The sequence below is a fragment of the Rhynchophorus ferrugineus genome, unplaced genomic scaffold (assembly GCF_030347505.1).
Source record: "Rhynchophorus ferrugineus isolate W39M unplaced genomic scaffold, kcgeb_rfMv2 rfM3, whole genome shotgun sequence".
NCBI classification, from domain to species: domain Eukaryota; kingdom Metazoa; phylum Arthropoda; class Insecta; order Coleoptera; family Curculionidae; genus Rhynchophorus; species Rhynchophorus ferrugineus.
Window position 1 is genome coordinate 4,012,053 of NW_027472582.1, and position 22,550 is coordinate 4,034,602.

Consider the following 22,550-nt stretch of genomic DNA (forward strand, 5'->3'; position numbering starts at 1 on the left):
ATATATATATATATATATATATATATATATATATATATATATAATGCAAGATGCATGTGCACGCAGCCTTGTTTAAATTTATTTCTCTATTTAGCTAATACTCTTTGCTATTTATCGTACGTACTTGTTCTTTACTATCTTATCAGATAATATAATTTTTGCATCCTTTGTGTTTCAATATTACTTATTATCAAAATATCAAAATGTAGGTAACTAGACATTTAATTTAATTGTGCAAATATCGGTAAAAAGTTAATTGTTTATAGTGCAGTTTTTTGTGCTAAAATCTGTAAATAGTTTCCTTTTGATGTATTATCAGCATAGATAAAACTTTGTGTTAGAAATGTTACGAAATATTAAATAATGCTGATATATAACATATAGATAGATATAAGTAGAGGAAGTTAGATTATCGTGTTTGTATATATTGTAATCGTTAATTTTGGAATCACCGTGAGTATAATGAACAATAATGTAATTTTGTGCTTAACTATAAATTCGATTTGATTGCATTTGATACATATAATAAATCAAACAATAATAAATGCTATATGTGTTGTCGAGGTTGTCGTGCAGTTCTTCGTTAGTTACGATAAGGAATTATAACTAATCGTGGAACATTGTTTTGGCTGTGTTGTAGTTTCAACAGCATCATTAAATAGCCATCAACAGGATTTTATCCTGCCATAAAAAGATTGTGTCGTCGTGAAAACGGAATCATTTTAATTACTGTGTTTTTCGTATTAAGATGATGAACTGTACACTTGTCTAGAAATGTATTATTACAGATATGAGATAAACAAATCGCAAAAACTACATTAATATAAAACTTTTTTAATGACCTGCCATTTTTATCACTAACAGGTAAACTACACACAACGAAACACTTGAATATGAACAGATCTTAATTATTTGTTTTACTCCAACTTAATGTTACATATCAGCGGGAGAAACATTTTTTTGTGCAAGTCATCAACTACTATTAAACAATAATTTCAAGGATAATACATGTATTTAACAAATATATTTTTCATTATTTATTCATTAACAGTTTTACTAGTCGTTTCCGACTAACCTGAAATTGACTCTGTCTTTACAATAACTTAAATAACATATAGCTATGTCTAGAAAAACCCATCGGCCCTATCTTAGTCTCTCTGTACACTACCGTACACAAGATAACTTTTGAGTCTGTACACTGTTCTGGTGTTATACAAACGTTGTACTAAAGAGCTTCAGCTATCAGGAGGATCATGTTCTATTAATTTGAGTGATAGAATTTGAAGATTTCGGTATAGGTAATTAGTCCCTTAGTATCTGGGTTTACCTACAATAATTCAATAGTTCTACAATAGTTCTCAGGACTTCTTGTTCTGAAAATTCGTATTCTTCAGCAAAACCTTCACAGTCCCTTCTCTTGTGATCTGAATTTACTTCAAAATTTTCTTCGACTTCCATATAGTTGGACTTCCATATAGGTGTGTTTCTATGAAGATATCTATCAGGTCTATCTAGCGGTTGACATATAGCTCAGAAGCTGCTTTAAGAAGTCCGTTGTCTTCATTTTGAGCATACGGCTTCATTTTTTGGAAAATGATGTCAGGTGAATAACTTCTGACAAGATAAGCATCAATAATTTTCCACTGGATAATGGCTATGAACTTTAGACGATACCTTTACAAATATAATATATATGACGCATGGTTTTTTATTTCCGGTTGTGCTTAATGCACGCGTCCGATAACCCGAAATCCTCAAGGTGGGGAACCTTATCTTTCGCCTTATATTCATGCGATTCGTGATAATTTATCAGTACTAACGTAATCTCTAGGTGAAGACAGGTGGAATCGGTGTCTGGTGATTAATAATTTAGAACGAGAGACATGGAGAGCGGTCTAGGTCGCGATAGTGTCACGAGTGAGGCAGTCATGAGTGAACTTCATCATAGGTTACACGGTGATGATACTGAAGACAGAGAAAAGTCCGAAAATGGCAAGAAGATCGAGTTTGTTCCCTCGAAACCCATCGTGGATGCCGATAGTGAAGAGAGTGAGACCGAAGATGACAGCGACAGCTCGACTTCAGAAGACGATACTGATACGCCCCGAGTTAAACCACTACCTCCGACATTCCGACCCAGGGGAAGAATGTTTACCCAAGCGGTAACATCCATGAGTACCACAGTACCCGATGGAGCCAATAATTTCATGATCGATGTGCCAGAGTGCTGGGGAATAGCACCTGATGGTTCGATGATGGACTTGTTTAGTAAGATAGAGTTAAAAGACAAGTGAATGTAGGCGTTTTATATTGATATGAAGGCATCGACATGAGGAGGTCGTGAGGAATTACATAATCGAATGTGTTTTGTATGATAGTAATTACTATTTAGCAAAAATGACGTAGTCTCCAAGGAGATGATCTTTTAACATACATTTTTTTGTACGTACATATGATTGTTAATTTATTTTTGTATATAGGACTATTATTGCATAATAAATTTTATAGTAACTGTTTGGATTTTAATTTTTAATTAATGTCATTTCACAATCACGTTTTTATAAATGTTATATATTGCTTATAATATGGATTTGATACGCTATAAAAGTGTCATCATCGATATTATTTATCGGGATAAACAAGTAACCTGGCTTATATTAAACTGTAACATTCAATAACAATAAATGATGTTATAATTTCCTTTTATTATTTTTTTCTCACGAAATCAGCGACAGATTCAAGATATATTTCTATCGTATTTTGAACTAAAATATATTTATTCTGCATCTAGATTAGCAAGAAATGGCCGTTTTATAATATTTCTGTAAAATAAAAGGTTTTATACCCTACATATTTCAGAACTGGCACAAGCGGTAGTGTTCTGGGAGGATTATAAATCTATTCTCTTTTGAGTGCATATATTTGTTCGCAATCAACTAATTTATTAAGAAAACAAACAGATTATCAAGAAAAGAGCATAGTTTGACGCGAAGGTATCGCAGTTGAAGTTGTAAGGTTACAAAAGTTGGATTTAAGGTGTTGCAATGCATTTTGCTATAAACTGTTAAACTTAGAAAAACTTGCTAGACCGTGAATTCCTAATACAAGTATTGTAGTTCATGGTATAGGCCGCCAAAGGTGGATGTAGCCTATTGGAATTAGTAGAGAAGCTTACACTTCAGTGTAAAGGCCATCTATGTTAAGGTGGATTTCTCTAATTCAAATTCAAATTTCTCATTCTCAGTCATAAGCTATTTGAAATTAAAGCCACCACTTGAGAAACCATTCCGTGTAGCGAGAAAAATACTATTTAGAAGATCGGCAATGACAAAGTAGTCGATGAAGCTGCAAAGATTATTCACAAATTGTTTTGCTAAAAATATGAGTTGCGCAAAATAAATAGTTAAGCTGCGAATATATTTTTATTGCTTTTCAAGGTACTCGATGATCGATACACTTTTCCATATGCTTAAACCAATTTTCAAAGCATTTATTAGGCATTTAAACGAAATTTATTCATGAAAATCGTTCTCCACGCAGTTTATTCTTCACGGATGGGAACAAATAGAAGTCATTGGGTGCCAAATTAGGGCTGTACGGCAGATGACCCATCAATTAGATGTTTTGAGTGCTCAAATATTTTCTTGTTTGAGCCGATGTGTGAGAGCTTGCATTGTCATGATGAAGAACAATCCGGCGTCTCTTGTTTGTTTTCCTTATTCCACCGAAGACTTCTGGCAAACAAATGGTTGTGTACCAATCAGAATTTACTTTTCTATGATCCTCTAGAGGCACTGTTGCAATATGACTAGTTTTCCCGAAGAAACATGCCACCATTTTCTTTGAAATGCTTGGTACGCGAACAACTTTTCTTGAATTTGGTTCATCTTGGAACACCCAAACAGTCGGCAAGACGGCTGCTTACTTTCGGGCTCATACGTATATATACATGATTCGTCACCTGTCGCGATTTTATAAATGTCTTTCGAAGCACCGCGATTGATTTTCTTAAGCTTTTATTTGCACTAATCGACACGAGCCTTTAATTTGAGCGATTGTCAAATTGTGTGGGATCCAACGCGAACATAACTTTCGCACAGCTGAGTGTTTACGTAAAATCGCATGGTGGTACTAATGCTTAAGGATGCCTCAATCTCACAGTAGGTGACATGACGATCTTGCTTAATCATTTCGCACAGAGCATCGATGTTAACTAATACATTAGTTAAACGTATTTTCTGCGTACCTGACATATTTTTGATGGTCACTTTCTTTACCATTCATAAGTATTTGGATACATTTTTTGTATTTTAGTTTTGGACTTTCTTTTGTTTATTCACTAAATTCTCATTTTGTTCTTACCTACTTGATTAAATTGATAAACTAACGATAATCGAGATTAACTTAAAACATTTTTCAGACTATCTGAATTATGTATAAACAGCGTCGTATTTTGTGTTAAGGCAAATGATAAATATTCTATTCTAATACTTTGGAGATTAACCTAGCACTTAATTTTTTTTTTTTTTTTTTTTTTTTTTTTTTTTTTTTTTTGTTCTGGCCTAAAAACCAGGCGGTGGAATGCATGACGCATACCTGGTCGCGGAGACTTGCCCTGGAGTGACAAGTTGGACCGGGTTATGTGGGACTGCCTCTGGGCTTACCAATACACTAAACCGAAACCGCCTCACAGTTGACCCCTGTGGATCACTACTGCTACTGCATTAAATTTGGGGATATGGCACCCGCTGATCGGGCAGCCGTTATTGGGCACGAGAGCCCGGCGATTCTATTGATTCGCGAACCTGAGTTAACACACAACTGGGTACTGTTGTATGGGGGCAAAAGTTATGACTGTAGCGACGGATGAGGTCGTTTCAGCCTGGAAAAGGGGGAGAGCTTAGCGGTGACGCGGTGCTAAGCTCCCAGCATGTCGACCAGCTCGCGAACAAGCGCGTTTTCAGAAGAACTTGAGCTGAGTTGTTGTTTGTGGAATGATTGAGATATGAAGTGCTTGATTTCTGGAGTGTCAGTTTCCCTATGGATTTGATTATTTCTGACAAACCATGGAGCGTTTAATATTCTCCTGAGGAGCTTATTTTGGAAAACTTGAAGCCGTTTGACCTGGTTGGGTGTAACAAACTTGAAGTAGACATTAGATCCGTAGAGGAGTACGGACCGAATTAACATCTTGTAAAATAAGCATTTGATGGAGATGGGAAGCCTGCTAGAAGGGCAGATCAGAGGAGATAGCAGGTTTGCTATCCCCGAACCTTTTTGGATTGCTTTCTGGATTTGGGAATGCCAACCGAACTGTGGGTCGAAGTGGAGACCTAGGTACGTGACGTTATCCAGCCAAGGAATTGTTGCCGTATGGATCTTAAGTTGCGAGACGCGCAGTGCGTAACGCTTCTTGTGGAAAATGATGGCCTGGGTTTTCAGGGGGTTGATTTGCAACCTCCAGAATTTGAACCACTTGACCGCATGATCGAGCTGCTTCTGTAAACGCTCATGAATTGTAACTTCGAACCTGGCGGCCGTGAAGAAAGCAGTGTCGTCAGCGTAAAAGGCGACGTCAATATGCTCTTTTCTCGGCATATCTGAAATAAAGAGATTAAATAAGGCTGGGGCCAGCGGGGAACCTTGAGGTACGCCAGCATCGATTTGTTTACGACTGGAAAGTGACGCCCTGATCTTGACCTGGAAAGATCTGTCCGAGAGATAGGACTTGATGAGAGCGGTTAGGTCTTCTGGGAGGCCTAACCGCACGCACTTTGCGAACAATCCGTCGTGCCAGACCTTGTCGAAGGCTTTGGTTAGGTCCAGAAGAACTGCTCCAAGCTTTTTACGTTGGTCAAGAGCATGATGGATGTGTGCAGCCAGACGGGAAGCTTGATGGACGGATGAGTGGTGAGCGCGAAAGCCGAATTGTTCATCTGGAATGATGTTGTTTTCCTTTGTGAAAGAGTTGAGAGCGTAGAGTATTGCCCTCTCGGCAAGCTTCGAAATGGCGCTGAGAAGGCTGATAGGCCTGTAATCAGATGGAGATGATTTTGCTCCTTTCTTGGGTATAACCGCTATATGTGCGTGTTTCCAAGACGCCGGGAAGTGTTGCAGTCTCATGATGGAGTTAATAATGTTTGCCAGTTCTGCGAGTTGCTTATGCGGGAGCTTTTTTAACTGGGTAATCGATATTCCATCGAAACCTGGAGATTTTTTGGTTTGAAGTTTGCCGATCATAGTCTGTAGAGACTTTGGAGATACAAAATGGTTGAGAAGAAAGGCGGGGGTTACTGGTCTTTTGACGGAGTTGGATTCGTTGATGACAGTGTCAATGTCTTTAGTTTTAGTGTTCTGTGCGGGTGGGAGGCATTTCATTTGAGCTTCGTAGGTCTCTGCAAGGAGCTCGACTTTTTCTTGGTCAGTGACTGCAAAATTTCCTGTAACCGCTGACTTCAGGGGAGGGATGACATTGTGCGTCTTCCCCACGAGGCATTTGGAGACACGCCAGAAGGAAGGGGGGCCATCCAGCCTTTGGTCCGCGAGAAATGAGTTCCATTTCATTGCTCGCCAAGTCGAGACGGCCGCCCTTACCCTCTTGCATGCTCTGTTCGCCTCCCTTTTGTCTGCAGCATCAAGGGTGAATCGAGCTAATCTGCATAAACCGTTTTTGATGCGAATTTCACGTTTAAGAGAAGCGGGAAGATTGTTTTTCCACGGCTGGGGTTGTGATGAAATTTTGACTGTGGAAGATTCGTGAGCAGACTGAATATCGCGAGTTAGCTTGAGTACGGCTTCCTCGAGGTGTTCTGGTGTGTTAATTTTCGGAATTGGATCGGATTTCAGGAGAAGAGATTGGTAGTTTTTCCAGTCGGTTTTTTTCCTGAATCTTGTTAGTGGGACTTGAGTGGTGGCGCAGTTTCCGAGTTTGAGAAGGATCGGACGATGATCAGAGTCTAGTTCGTCAAGGACTCGAACTTCGGAATCGCGATTTACGTCTTGAAGAATAAAGAAATCAAGGATTCTTGCTGCGCCTTGAGAGACTGTACTAGGGTGATGGGTGGGTTCATCTGGCAAGGCAAGACCGTAGCCCAGATCTGCACTTAGAGCTACGATGGCGTTACCTGCGGGATTCGCTCTGGAGCACCCCCAGGTGGGGTGGTGGGCGTTGAAGTCGCCACCTATTATTTTCGGAAATTTTCCTTCGACGAGTGATCGGTATTCGGCATAGTTGAATGCAGAAGATTTCCTGTACAGGGATGTAATCACGAAGGGACGTTCTTGGATATCGATTTTAATGGAGGTTGTTTCGAAGTTGTTTACTGATAACGATGGAAGGAGCTCGTGTTTGACTCCTTTTCTGACGAGAATGGCGGTTCCACCGCCTCGACCCGGAGTTCTATCGTTTCTGTAGACAAAAAAGTGTTCGAAAGAGAGACGATGCGAAGGTTTCAGGAAAGTTTCCTGGATGAGCACGATGTCGACGTCATAGAATGTTATGACGTCCTCCAATTCCGCTTGCTTTCCGCGTAAGCTATTTGCATTCCATGTCATCAGTATAAGAGATTTCGGAACAGCCATTTCGAAGAGTTAAAGGCTGCTGAAAGTTATAGAGACAGGTAAGTGTTGCCGCTTAGGCGGCGACATTTGGAAAAAGACGAGCAAGTTGGTGAGCCAGGGCGATCACTTGTAGGAAAGCCTGCGGGTCAGTAAACGCCTGCATTGTGGAGTTAAGGTCCGGTGTATTGGTTGGAGCAGGAGTTTGAGTTGGAGCAGGCTGGGTAGCGCTGGCTAATTTTTGGGCTAGCTTTCTGCCACCTTGGTTACTCCATGCAGAACCTTGTGGAGGTCTGGTTTCGGTCGGAATTTTTGGTTTTCTTGGAGCAGGACGGCAGGTGCAACCGCTGAAGTTTGCGGTATGAGTTTCACCGCAGTTGCTGCACTTTGGAGGTGCTTCTGGGATTTTGGTACAGGATCTAGAGTCGTGATGCCCGGCACATTTGACGCACCGTGGGGGGGCTCGGCAATATGAGCTGGAGTGCCCGAAAAGCTGGCAGTTGAAGCACTGCACTGGCTGGCCGTTTCCTCTCTGGACCTCGACCTTCACTGTGATGACGCCGAGTTTGGTCATATATATGATCTGTCGCTCTTCGCGAGGGACAACTACCTGAACAATTGGTAGTTCTATCCCGGATTTTAATTTCCATCTTTGCACAAATTTGGGATGGAAGCCTTGATCAAAGAGAAGTTCACGTACTTCGTCAATGCAGAGTGATTCTGGGATGTTTTTTATTATTACCCGGAATGCTCTCTCCTCCGGATGACAGAAGGAATGGTAAGGGTAATTCCTTTCCTCGAGCAGGGTAGTAAGTTTACGGTAATTGTCGCTTGTGGCGACGAATAAGAAAATGCCGTCCTTTTTATTTCGGGTTATAATGTCTATTGATTGTGCCTTAGTAATTCTAATGAGCTCCATGAACCTCTTCTTATCACGGAGCACTATAGGCGGAATTTTTTCCTTTGGGGGACTTTGAGAAACAGTCGCCGAAACGGTTGGCACTGTTTTTGCTGTGGAGGTTAAGACTTGTTTAGTGACCTGGCTACTTACCTGCGCAGACTGGTCTTGGGTTGGTCTTGTGGTAACTTGTTTCGGTACTGGCTGTGGGGCCGTCTTGGTGGTCGGCTTGTTTTGCACTGGTCTGGTGGCAAATTTTGTAATCGAAGGCTGTACGTTAGCCTTGGCTTTCGATTGGGTAGATTTAGTGGCTGGCTTGGCTACCGGATTGGGTTGTGATTTGGGAGCCTGTTTTCCCTTGTTGCCGGCCTTCGGCAGCTGGCTTTCCTGAGGTGGAGTGACGGGCCCTCTTTTCCTTTTTCCCACCAAGGTGAAACCGTCTTCTGAGTCTTCAGTTTGGTCTAAGTGTTGTGTCGGTTTAGCTGGTGTCTGGGACTGAATTTCTATGGCAGCGGGAATCTTTACTTCCATGGCATCTCTTTGATGCTTCATGAATTGTGTTATCGTAGCTGTGAGAGTTTTTATTTCTTCCTTGAGCTCTTCGGAAGCCTTTTCGCTCTTTTCCAGCTTTTCCGTCTGTTTGTTCAGGGCGTCTGTTTGGGCTTTTGCAAACGTTTTAAGGTCAGCTATCTGCTTTCGCAGGTCTTCGTTCTGTTTTCTCAATTCCGTTATAAGCACTTCTCGGCTGTCTTCTGAAGATGGTCCATTTGAATTTGAAACACTGGGATTATGTTCAGGAGGCGACGTCGGCTCTGACGTACATGACGCCATTGCCTTGTCTGTAAAAACGCCTTTTCGGCGCTTACAGACGCTTTTTTTTTTTTAAGTAGGCACTGGTGAAACGTGATAACGGGTCGACCGTCTTAGGGAAAGTTTCGGGTAATTCTCGGAAGCGCAGGTAGGTTCGGCGGACCGGACACGACCGTTCTCTTCGAGAGCTAGCACGGAACTCCTAGCACTTAATCTGATGCTGTTACTATCGTAACAACGTAATAATGAAAAAAAAAACCTTTTAGATTAACACTTAAACTATGTATTTTTGCTGTTGTTTGCTGTATGTATCATTTCACAAGGAGGCTTCTGATAAAAAAAAATAGGAATGAGGTTAAATTTAATGCGATTAATGGATGTATGCCACTTGAAAATGTGTAATATGTTTTTGTTAATAGTTGTTTTATCTTTTATTTAATTTTATTTTTGTATCAGCAATCTTTATGGTGAAATTTTGGGTTCCGTGGAAATCTTTATACTGGTTATCAGACTAGGCTGGTATTGAACATTGGTAGTACACATTATATAACAAAAGTTCTCTCCAAATATGTTTTAAATAAATTCAGATTCAGATTGCAACCTTTCGTCAGGAAAGGACTGATTTATATAATAAACACTTTATTCTTCAATACGTGCATATAGTTGCTATCGATCATCAGGGTTTCCATTTGACACTTATACTTAAAATACCCTTATACCCACTCCTCTTATAGTTTGCAATTCTTTGGAACATCTTTTAAATTAATCACGTGTTGCTTGCAGTATTTGAGAAGTTCATTAAATTGGTTAAATTACTTTAGGGTGACTTCGAATGACTATAAAATGAATGTACAAAAAAGATATTCTCTGAATAGTTTCTCCTTTTAATTCCTTTTAACATTTTTTTATATATATTTTAAAGTCTCCTTTTACCAACTATGGGTTTATCTGAACTGGGCCTAAAGTTTGACGTGGGCTCCCAACCACGGCCCTCAGCATTAAGCCTACCGACTGGCGAGTGACCAACTTTAGAAATCATCCCAAAAGACATCCGGTCTTACCCAGCCTGGTTACTGGCGCGACTGGGATCATTTTCATTGTCGGATTTTACACTCTTGCCTAGAACATTCACAAATTTTAAACAGTCCCAAACATACATTTACGACCATGCCCCAGCAGGATTCAAACCCGCGGCTATCGCAACAGAAGGAGGACTTTTCCACTGCGCCACCAAGCCAGCTTTAACATTTTTATTACATCAATTTCTCAAGTTTATTGAATGAAAATAAGATTCATCACCAAACAGATGTTGGTCAGCATTGCAACTTCATTGTGTTATTTGTATTTCAAAACAGTTTAAGAGTTTTTAACAAAAACAATGACATTGTCATGACTATTGATTAATTTACTGTTTTAACTGTAGCCTTCTAAGATAAGCGTTTTTATTTAAAAAAATACAGATGTTTATCAAACAATATAATAGTTTCAATACAATGAGTTAAACAACAACAGAGAATTACACAATATTATGATGTTATTAAACAAACAGTATTACTGATAATGTGATAACATAGGATATATTAATTATGTTAATTATTGTATCATTAATTTAGAAATGATCATTCGGCTGTGGAAGTACGAAATGGAGCTTGAGTTACGTTTAGTTTTGGCGATGGTGTTGTGGTACCAGATTAAAAGAAGGTATAGTACTTATGCCATTTTTCAAGATATTATTAAAGATTATTATTATTATATGGGATTGTTATTTTGTAAAATTACATATATATATATATATATATATATTGAAATCTAAAATTATTTTTTTAGTAAATAAGTTAATAATAAAGTTAACAATAATTACTATATAAATTACGCAATATTTTGCAAAATATTTGTAATACTTAATTTTTTATCCCAGTTCAGCTACCGTGTTTATTTACAACCCCTAGTCCTGATGTTCATCTGTTATTATTTACGAGCATATAGATAATTGGATAAATTATTATTGGCACACGGCAATAGTGAAGAATTGTCTATATTATAACATATTTAACACAGTGGTTCAATTACATATATTAGCAATTTCTGACAAAAAAAAGTAAAATTAAGTACCATTCCTAACAAAAAAAATTTTCCAAATATTAAATTATAATATCAAGATCACTTTACACTTTATTAATACCATTCTGTAAAGTAATACGCTAATATTAAATACAAATAGGATGTTATTAAGATGCGCCCGTAAGTGTGCTAGAAATTTTATTAAACTATGTTTATATTAGATGAACTGATTCCTTGTATTTGGAATGTGAAGAGCAATATCATGTTGTTCAAGAATATTTAATGGGTTATTTTCTTCTAAACTGGCACGAGGAAATAAATAATTACGAAATAATTATGACATATGAGCCAATTTTGCGGGGGAAGGGGTTCTACTGATAAAAAAACATTGATATTGCTGTTGTGCCTTATCTCTATAATATATCTAAGTTGGATTTTTTAAATTAGATACTATAATAATGATAGTATATTATTTTGAACATCATAAAAATTGTTGAAGTTTAGTTCTGTTTTCATTCCCTGTGTCCTAATAAAAGAGATTAACACAATATTATTTTATAGCATCTGACTTGTTTGATATATTACCTGACATTAACTCTACAGCTTCAGATATATTGTTTTATAAAACATTTTTACATATTTGCGGTTGCTGAATATAATTATATTGTCAAAAAAGTGGTAAAAAATTCCTCAAAAAAAGAACAATGCAGGGCTCTATCGTACTTATCTGTCCTAGTGATATGTGTGTTTTATCTATTCTTCAGTGCCACCGAAGATGTGGAAGTGAAAGGGACACGTGTCATAGGGAACGGGCACAAAAGCTTCAACAGACTGAGAGGTGTACAGCATGTCTCTATTTATTTAAAATTAATTCTAAATAAAACGTGTTTTGGCATCACTTTCGATATATTGCTGAACTATTTTACTACTTTCTTGTAATAGACGGACATGCTTAATAATCGAACAAAAGCAGATTCGATTGTTACATAAAAGTGTTGAAAGAATATTGAAAGAATAAACTAAGGTTATGGTCATAATATTCTAGAGCAATTAGAGGTAAAATTAGTGAAAGATAACCAAGCTTTCGAAGCAAAACACATCAACTACCTGTAGGAAAGTTCGTTTTGTCGGTCGGAATGTGTAGCTGTCGATGCGGTAGTTTATCGGAACACTTACTACTACTATTTTTGTGGAGGGAATTCGCACGGGAACAGAAAACACCGGCTAAATACAAACTTGTTAATTTCGATCTTGATTATTATAGCGTTGCCAATATTTGAAGTTAATATAGATGTATTAATGGTGGCCTAAAGGATCATCACTCCTAGGGAGTCACTACATCACTCCTCTCTCAGTGGAGCTTCCGTGGAACGTACCTCCACGTGGTCCGGGTTCCTGAGTACACCTGCAATCAAGCAATTAATCGCCCAGGCAGACTAAAGAGAGAAAAATGAAATATTTTTAACAAAACCGATATCCAAATATAAAGAATAAACTCACTAAAGAGTAAAAAATAATGAAACTTAGGTTTTTAACAAAAAAAAAACGTTCTAAAACAAAATATGTACACAATCGTTTTAAAAACTAAATGAAAACTAACAAAATCCTTATTTAACCTATCTACTACACGTATTTTATATTCTACCATATACATACAATTTAGCTTATTACCTATCTAAACTTATTTATATAATTAGAGTGTTATTCTAATTATTACCAACTGATTAGTTTGAAGTCGATGCCGAGCCCAAGCAACACAAATATAAAGCCGGCTTGGTGGAGCAGTGGTAAAGGCGATGGGGCAGTCCTCCTACTGTTGCGATAGCCGCGGGTTCGAATCCTGCTGGGGCATGGTCGTAAATTTATGTTTGTGATTGTTTAGGCAAGAGTGTAAAATCCGACAATGAAAATGATCCCAGTCGCGCCAGTAACCAGGCTGGGTAAGACCGGATGTCTTCTGGGATGATTTCTAGAGTTGGTTACTCGCCAGTCGGTAGGCTTAATGCTGAGGACCGTGGTTCGGAGCCCACGTTAAACTGTTGGTCCAGTCGAGATAAACCCATAGTTGGTAAAAGGAGACTTTAAAATATATATAAAAATAATACAAAAATAATAATATAATTTTGTGACATTTACACAAAATGAAATAACCATCAAACCGACTTCAAAGTGATTAGATGGTAGTAGTTAAAATAATATTGTAAGTAGATAAATAGTTTTAGGTAGGTATTAAGCTAAATTTTGTGTATGTATATAGTAGTGTGTAGTAGAACATAAAATACGTGTAGTAGATAGCTCAAATAAGGTTTTTGTTTATTTTTATTTAGTTATTACAACGATTATTAAACACATATTTTATTTTAAAATGTTTCATTTTGTGTTAAATATTTAAGTTTGATTATTTTTTAATTCTAAGTGAGACGGTTCAATTTTTTTGTAAAAAATATATTACTAATGTCAATTTGAATGCATAAAGTTGTTGTAATCAACAACATTCAATTCATGAGTGAGAGTGTTGATACGGTTAAATTATTACAGTTACAGGAACAGTTTTAAGTCAAGCGACCAATGACTTGCGTCAGTTATCACAGATTATGTTAGCTAATGTAATTTAAGCTTACCTGCCATGCCTCCTGTTTGCACAACTCATTGATATTGAATAATTTAATTGAGTAAACACCGATTCGTTCTAGTTGTTCTCGAGACAAACCTGTTATCTCTATGCATGCCGAGAGATTAAGTAACAGTGCTCCAACGTAAAGGAAAATGAAGAAAAACACTTTTATAGCCGTATGTTTTTGTTTGTTGGTTGTTACACAGAGTGATCATCAAATATCGAGGAGATCGTTTTATTTGTTCTTCCCACCCAGTGCAGTATTGCAGGTAAATTGAGATTTATTGCGAATTTACTAGATATTTTGGGCGTCTTATTGAAAGTTATTGGGTACTGGATTTAGTTCATAACGTTTCGGAGAAGGTACTGTAGGTAACACAGCTTCCCATTGTTTTCTTAGGCAATCTATTCCCTGCAAAACAGATGTTATATCAAAGATTTCGTGGGTTTTAAAAGTGATGACTTTGTAGGACTAGGAATAGTTTGAGTATCCATTAATTAAGAAAAAAAAAATTTTCCAATAAAATTTATCTGCAAAACGTATCCGAAATGAATTGGACTCTGTTGCTGAGCCATAAAAATTATCTATCTATGTTATCTATTTCAATACTCAGTGTAAAGTATATACAGAATATTTTAACGATAGCCTGTAAGAACTTTATTATTCATTAAATGGTTCTCAAATATTATTTCTATTAATTTTTAAATATACAAGTTTTCTAAAGTTGTAATAAGCACTCTCTGTTCAAGATTTAATGAAGATATTAGAAAAAGTGACTTGATTTGAATGTTATGTTTAAGTACGCCTTGTAATGATAATAATCAAGATACAAATCCAATATAATTAATGTTTGATTATGATGTAATGAATTAATTCCCATTGTTTTCTTAGGCAATCTATTCTCTGCAAAATAGATGTTATATCGAAAATATTTCGTGGGTTTTAAAAGTGTTGACTTTGTAGGACTAGGAATAGTTTGAGTATCCATTAATCAAGAAAAAAAACTTATTTTCCAATAAAATTTATCTGCAAAACGTATCCGAAATGAATTCGACTCTGTTGTTGAGCCATAAAAATTATCTATCTATGTTATCTATTTCAATACTCAGTGTAAAGTATATACAGAATATTTTAACGATAGCCTGTAAGAACTTTATTATTCATTAAATGGTTTTCAAATATTATTTCTATTAATTTTTAAATATACAAGTTTTCTAAAGTTGTAATAAGCACTCTCTTTTCAAGATTTAATGAAGATATTAGAAAAAGTGACTTGATTTGAATGTTATGTTTAAGTACGCCTTGTAATAATAATAATCAAGATACAAATCCAATATAATTAATGGTTATTATAACGAATTTATGAAACACCTTGGTTTTGAATTATTCTATAAAATAAATAGATATATAAGTTCGATCGATATACAATAAAACATGGATCGAGATTTAAATAATGATTTTATGGATATTTTTTTGACTTTAGTGAATAAATGGGCCATAATGAATGTTATTATTAAAAGTTAAAAAAAAACATGGATATGAGGTATCTATATCAGTTTATTAGATTATTAACTGTTAAAATATAAAAGTACATTTATATTTTATTTATAATCAATTTTTTAACAATCATCTTATGAGATATCATCTTATAAATAAAAAGCAGAAAAGAACAGGTTCGAGCTTTGTTATGCCCATCTGATTGTGATAGTTACGAGTGATTTTATACGTTACATAATATTAATTAAACCGTTAGAGAACATATATATTCAATACATTTTATTATAGTCCACCAAGTATAATATAACAATTTGATTAAAAAGTAAGAAGATTCATTTTACATGGAGAGAGATACTTATGTTTTGATAAGATAAATTCACTAAATCAGCTGTGACACAATTTTTTGTTTTTACACTTACTATGGTACTTAATAAACGTAGAAAGTTTAATAGTCCTAAGCCTTCTCTGATATCCTTCATTAATTTTTTTCTAACTATATGAAGGTTACTTTTTCTGAGAAATTGATAGGTGCGTTGCTATTGTTTCTCTGTAAAACATCATCCCCTTCTATTTACATATATTTTATATAAAATTGAAATAAATTAAAGCTTTTGAGTACTATAGATCGTTTAATCAATCTTGTTTAACATAACCTTATTTTCAGTTCACCTATGGATTATCAGTACCATTCGTACTACCTAGGAGATCGATCAACATAACATGGGCGTTCCAGGCACAATATAATTTACCACGTAACAACACCTTGTTACAGCCAAGCACGATAGCGGTTCGATCTAACTCGCTCAACTTTGATCTACCCAGAGTCACGTTTTATGAATATCTTTCTAAAATATTAGACAGGTATAATTTTCTTTTCGGATATATAGTCTATCCAAAGTTACTTTGTATATACGTGATCTGAAATTTTTTTTAGAGGTTTTTTTTATTACTCTTCGTGAGTCCACAATCTGCCCTATTGGCAATAAGTATTTCTTCTGTTTATATTATATATACATGGCATGTAGAAAACCATTTCATTAAGCAATCTTCTGTATAAAATATTATCTTAATTAATTAGTCTTATTCTAATGCTTATTCTAAACTCTACATATGTCCAGTAATCAGATCAGGTGGTGTTAAACGTTTTAGTCTACGCACTTCACTATCACGTCGCATATTTAGCTGATTAGCGAGTACATTGGGATGCACTGACACTCTTTCGAAGTACTTCACGCAAACACGTTGGATTACACTCGTTATAGGTTCTAGAAGAATATCGCGTTGTATCACTTTATTTGAAATATAGTACGGAGCATCAACAATGGCACGCAACACCTTATTTTGGAACCGTTGAATGATGGATATATTAGATTTGCTAGCGGTACCCCATAGTTGAATTCCATATGTCCAAATGGGCTTGAGTATAGACTCATACAGCAACACCTTGTTATCTAATGATAACTTGGATTTGCGCCCAATGAGCCAATACATTTGATATAATTTTAGTCCCAGTTGTTTCCGTTTAGAGAGTATGTGCTTCTTCCAGGTTAGGCGTCGATCTAAATGCATACCAAGATATTTAACATGCTCTGCTTGGGGGAGTTGACGATGATTGATATTCACTGGTGGACATGTTCTTCTACGCAGGGTAAACGTTATATGCGTGGATTTTGATTCATTGGCTTTAATGCGCCATGTCTTCAACCATAATTGTATTTGCTCCAGGTGGGTTTGTAGGTTTATTGATGCTGCGACTGGATCTTTATGGGATGCTAAGATTGCTGTATCGTCTGCATATGTTGCCACAGTAGTTATTTTTGTGGTGGGCAGATCAGCCGTATACAGAAGATATAGTACTGGACCCAGTACACTACCTTGCGGAACTCCTGAATATATGGGATTTAATTCGGTATGTTCATCGCCTTGATTTACAATAAAATGTCTGTCAGTAAGATACGATTTTAGTAGCTGATAGTCCGGATGAGGGAGAAGTTGCTTTAGTTTAACCTGCAAGCCCGTATGCCATACTTTGTCAAAAGCCTGAGATATGTCTAGGAAAGCAACCGAACAATATCTTTTGGCATTTAGGTCAGCGTTTATTTGGTTTACAAGTCTATGCACTTGTTCTATAGTCCCATGCTTATTGCGAAAGCCAAACTGATGTTCTGGAATAATTTTTCTTTTTTCTATTATATAGTTTATTTTTTTACGTATAATTTCTCGAAAACTTTCGAGATTATTGGTAATAAACTTATAGGTCGGTAGGAGGTCACATCTTCTGGTATTTCTCTTGGTTTATGTATCATTAATATTTTAGCTACTTTCCAGATACTAGGGAAGTAATTAATTCGTAGCATAGCATTAAATATATATGTTAATAGTTTTATAGCCTTTTCTGATAGTTCTTTTAAAATTTTGCCAGTAATTAAGTCATAACCAGGAGCCTTTTTAATATTAATCTCTCTCATTATTGTATGTTTAACTTTTTTGACCGTTAATTTCTCGTGCGGTAAATCCATTTGAAATGGCGAATCTAGAAAGCTACTAATTTTCTTTTCGTCATCTTTATGTAGCTGAGACTGGAAAGGCTTAAAAACATTTTTTAAGTGTTTTGAGAAAATGTCGGCCTTCTCTTTAGATCTGAAATTGTGACGTCAAAACGTCGCAATATTGCCGTATCAATTGTGAGTTTTAGTTCAGTTTGGCTATGACACACAAAAAATAATTAAATATTGTTATCAAATATAATTTATTTCAACATTATAGTAAATCATAATAATGCATATATTATCAAAGGACTTAAATCCATAATTAAGAACACAGTTATAATAGTTTGTAGGTTAGGGTTGTGCTTGATTATATTCACATTGAACTCTTTTCAATGCCACCCATGAGTTAGAGTTGAAGGCGCGTTTGTAGTTGTATCCGCTGGAGGTCTAATCCACCTAATTAACAACTGTATATTCAAGTAATATATTTTACTTTCATTAGAGAGCATATATACCGTTTACGCTCAGTTCTTGTGTCCTTTGGTAGAATGTTTCCTTGTAAAAACATTTTGATCTCAGTGTATTTCTCCTTCATTTGTTCTGTCAATACCTGTATTCATCTTTCTTGATAAAACTAGATTTAATCAATGCAATATCTGCCAAGCAAATACTATTCTTTTTCTTCTGATACATTTTAACCAAATGCTCATAATTACTCACTCTACAATAAGATTTCTTACAGTTATCAAATATTAATTATGTACTCACCTTAGCTTTTTTCCATTCTCATCACTCTGTCTTAAAAATAGGCAGCATTGAATCATATCATATTCTGAAAGTTTCATTCAAGTGAGTAAGTAAGCGTTCATTTCCAATGTATCAAATATTTGTTCACAATTCCACCATTTCTCAATTTCTTCTTCAATGTGTCTAACCGAGTCCATCCAAACCGACGGTGTTATTATCCATTCCTGTTTCCAGCATATATCTGCAATGAATTATTAATAAATGTTATGATAAACAAAATCTAATCAATTGTTTTTAAAACATTTGCCCTTTTCCATTGAGGTATATAAGAGCGTTGGGTATATTGGTCCCATTCTGAAATACCCATACCTCATCTAAATACACAAATTGAAATAATAAGTCTTCATTGATTTTATTATATGCTTTTAATAATTTTATTCTTTTATAAGCAATATCCGGAAATTCGACTTCACCTCGTCGATACTTTCCAGACTAAGAGTTTCCTTTGAAATAATTGTATTAAATTATATTCATTGAAAAACTACTCACTGTTTCTATATGCTTCATATATTCAACCTCTGATAGAGCTAACCTTAATATTTTTCATTTTTTGTGATGCTTCAGTGACCGTGCCCATACTAATATTTAGTGCAGCTGCAACCGGCTAAAAATATTTTCAGTACAAGTCGTAGGAAATTAATGTTTAACAGTAAAAATATATACCTCTCTAACGAATGTTATTGGCAAGAGGGGACCTCCATTATCTCGTTCGTGTTCAATGTAACTGATTAGATACACAATCTGTTCTGTCTGGCTTCGGAATTTTTTTTTCAGAGCAATAATAAGCATTCAGTACGAAAGCATTTAAACAAGCACAGCATTAAAATAACGTTTTCCTCGTTATAACCTCTTATCACTATTGATTTGACTTTGGCAAGAGAGTTCGGTTAGATGCTCTAAATTATCAGACAGCATTACATCTCGTTTTAACTAGACTAAAATGAGAAGGAATATATTGTCTGATTTCACGTACAAATTGTGTCAGGTAAAACATTAAACATGATAATGAATGTACAAGAAATTATTGGATAGACTATAAGTAGTAGTAGTGTAGTATGTTAGACATGCGAAAAAGTAATCCACACTTTTTAAACTGTCCCTTTTTGAAATCAATCGAATATAGCGTTCGATGTCGTCAAGAATTGGTCTGCAATGGTTCAAAACTAAACGATTTTTTTAAATAAAGTGTTTACAAGTACAGTGTCGATTATGTTGTTTTTGGACTTTTTACAAGTAGGGGAAAATATTGTTGAGATGTTTATGCTGAATGTAATCACTGAATAATTCATCACGTGTATCAGAGATAAATTAAATTAATTTTCCAATTACTAGATTATTTAATTATTTTTCAGTTCATTTAATACACCATGGTATAGTTCAAATATTATTCCATATGATTAACATTTATTTTAATCACATTTTCGAATAATAAAACTGACACTGCTATTTTCATATTTATTATGGTGAATAATTTGTTCTATAATATCTATTTGTCATTAAATAATACGTGTTTTTCGTTTTCACGTACCTAATAAACATCAGACGACAGCGTATCACAATAAATCTGCATCAAATATTTAATTTTAGTATTGGATTAAATGGTAAGCACTGCGTTTATCGCTCAATCTGTGAAATAGCTGAAATTCCAATGTATAAAAAGGACGAATCCACTCTGGAGAAAATTGTAGAGTTTCTGTTCACGTAAGTTTTAATAAAAAATTGCACTAGACGACTTTAATTCTGTTTATTTCCTTTTATTTTTAGGCCTTCTTTAGACCTCACACACAAAGAGGAATTTAACAGTACTGTCGAGCAATATCAGTCAGGTTTCACCAAGAAGATACTTCGCGCAGAAGAACGGGGAAAATCAGAGGGAAAATGTGACGAGAAATATTCGAAGTGCATTATTTCTTTGGTAGATTTAATGACAGTTCTGTATGTAACTTAGTAAATATATTTTAAACTAGTTTGCTGTTTTACTTTTGATAATAGTTCGCCTATAGTCATCAATATCTGATGTTAATTATTATTAATTGATTTTTCAGACCTTCCAGCATTTAATTTTCTATCTCTATGAGTGAATTTTGCTATGTACGAGTTTAATTTTATGTAAAGATAAATGTTAATTTTGAAACTTAATTTTATCAGAGTGAATTTGTTCTTACATTGGCAAAAGGATACAAAAGAAAACTTTTATATTTATGCTTTGTAAGCAGCATTTCTCATGTAAAAGAACCTCTTACCACATTATTTCTACTTATTTTTACTCATTTTTGTTTATTTTATACGAAACAGCGTATGTTTTACTTGCAAACTTTTACCCCAATTTCATTTTAATTTGTACTCAAGAATACGGGTGTGGCCAACAAAAAAATATCGATATATCGATATATATTTTTGCAACAATTATCAAAAATATATCGATATTTTTAGGTTAAATATTAGCCTAAAAATATACTTTTTAAAAAATTAAGTACCAATTTTAAAGGTTAAAAAATTATTTAATTTATTTTGGAGAAATATCGGCTAAAATAATATCGATATATCGGCCAAAAATATCGAATTTTTTCTCAGAAAATACCCGTATATCGATATTTTTTCTGCATCCCTACTGAAGAGGATATTTCAAGATTCGTATCGTGAACAGGGTTGCAGCTACATCTTTAACGAGATTCACTTGTTTCTAAAAGAGCTAAAGCAGTTCGCTTGGTTGAAAAAACTAGCACAAAACTCATATATGGACCGCTGATTCGCCCTTTTGCGAATTTTCGTTTAAATCTTCTCTCCACAAGGGTTGCAAACATGGCATACCATTTTTAGTCCTTGCAGGCTTAATTTAATTTTGGTCATTTTTTATATCATTTAAACTCTATCTCTTAAGATATCTTGCAATATCTGTTAAGTAAATACAAGTAAAATTTTGGCTTTTAATCCAGAATATCCCCTCAATATTAAACTTACCATCTTTTACTTTTGACACACTTCCTGCTAACTAAAGTTAGGTTTATTTTTGACTTTATCAGTTAACAATCAGTTCAATCTCTAAATTTATTTGAATTAAAGAATTTAATCAAATGTTGTTGCAAATAACTTTTACTCAGCTAAAAACTTAAGGGCTTGTACCATGTCTTTAGGCACATAGGCATAGTTAATTTAATTAATTAGTTATTAGAAATACTGTGCGCATTATTTTTACTGTGTAAGCAACTTGTTTTTTTTATTAATTCTGTTTTTTTTGGCATTTGTCATCTTTGGACAAGAAGAAAGGACTAAAATATTATATCTAATGAAACCGCATCAATATATTTAAAATATGCGTTTATTTTCATACTTTCGATCGATTTTTATTTTATAAATTGTTTGATGAAATATAAAAAATATGGTTTTAAATTCTTCATGATAAGTTGAATAATTAATTGGGTTTTTCGATTGTTAACCAACTGGTTTCTTGAAAAAATATAACTTTTTATAAATTTTTTTTATTCGGAAAACTATTTCAACTAGCCTACAGTCGAACAATGTTTCTGTGTTAAATTGGTCAAATTATATGCAACTTATAAGTTAATTTTAAAGGATTTACAACAGATAGTGTTACTGTGTATTAAATGAAAAATATTTTAGGGTAAATTAGATGGCTCGTTGAATGGAGGTAAAACGAAATGAAAGAGTGGTGTTCACATTATGTGACCGTTATTTATTGAAGTAATATAAAAATTTAAAAATACAAATGAAAAAAAAAGGCTGGCAGCGGTGTTACCTGGAGACGAGGCTTGGGCAGACGATGGTGGCACGTCTAAACCAAACGATGGTCGTTTA

At 35.0% G+C, this 22,550-nt stretch overlaps 1 protein-coding gene and 1 long non-coding RNA gene across 2 annotated transcripts; one reads left to right on the top strand and one right to left on the bottom strand.

Moving 5' to 3' along the window:
* Positions 1-216: 216 nt before the first annotated feature.
* LOC143192525 (uncharacterized) lies at positions 217-20,701 on the top strand. Its single transcript, XM_076397917.1, has 5 exons — positions 217-453; positions 14,020-14,209; positions 16,103-16,299; positions 20,322-20,435; positions 20,499-20,701. The coding sequence occupies exons 2-5, from the start codon at positions 14,093-14,095 to the stop codon at positions 20,680-20,682; spliced, it is 612 nt and encodes a 203-aa protein (XP_076254032.1). The 5' UTR covers positions 217-453; positions 14,020-14,092; the 3' UTR covers positions 20,683-20,701.
* On the bottom strand, positions 17,031-19,708 carry LOC143192526 (uncharacterized). The gene is made up of 3 exons (XR_013004799.1): positions 19,398-19,708; positions 18,443-19,338; positions 17,031-18,394 (listed from the first exon to the last, which is right to left on the bottom strand). It is a non-coding gene; the product is annotated as an uncharacterized LOC143192526 (long non-coding RNA).
* Positions 20,702-22,550: the final 1,849 nt, after the last annotated feature.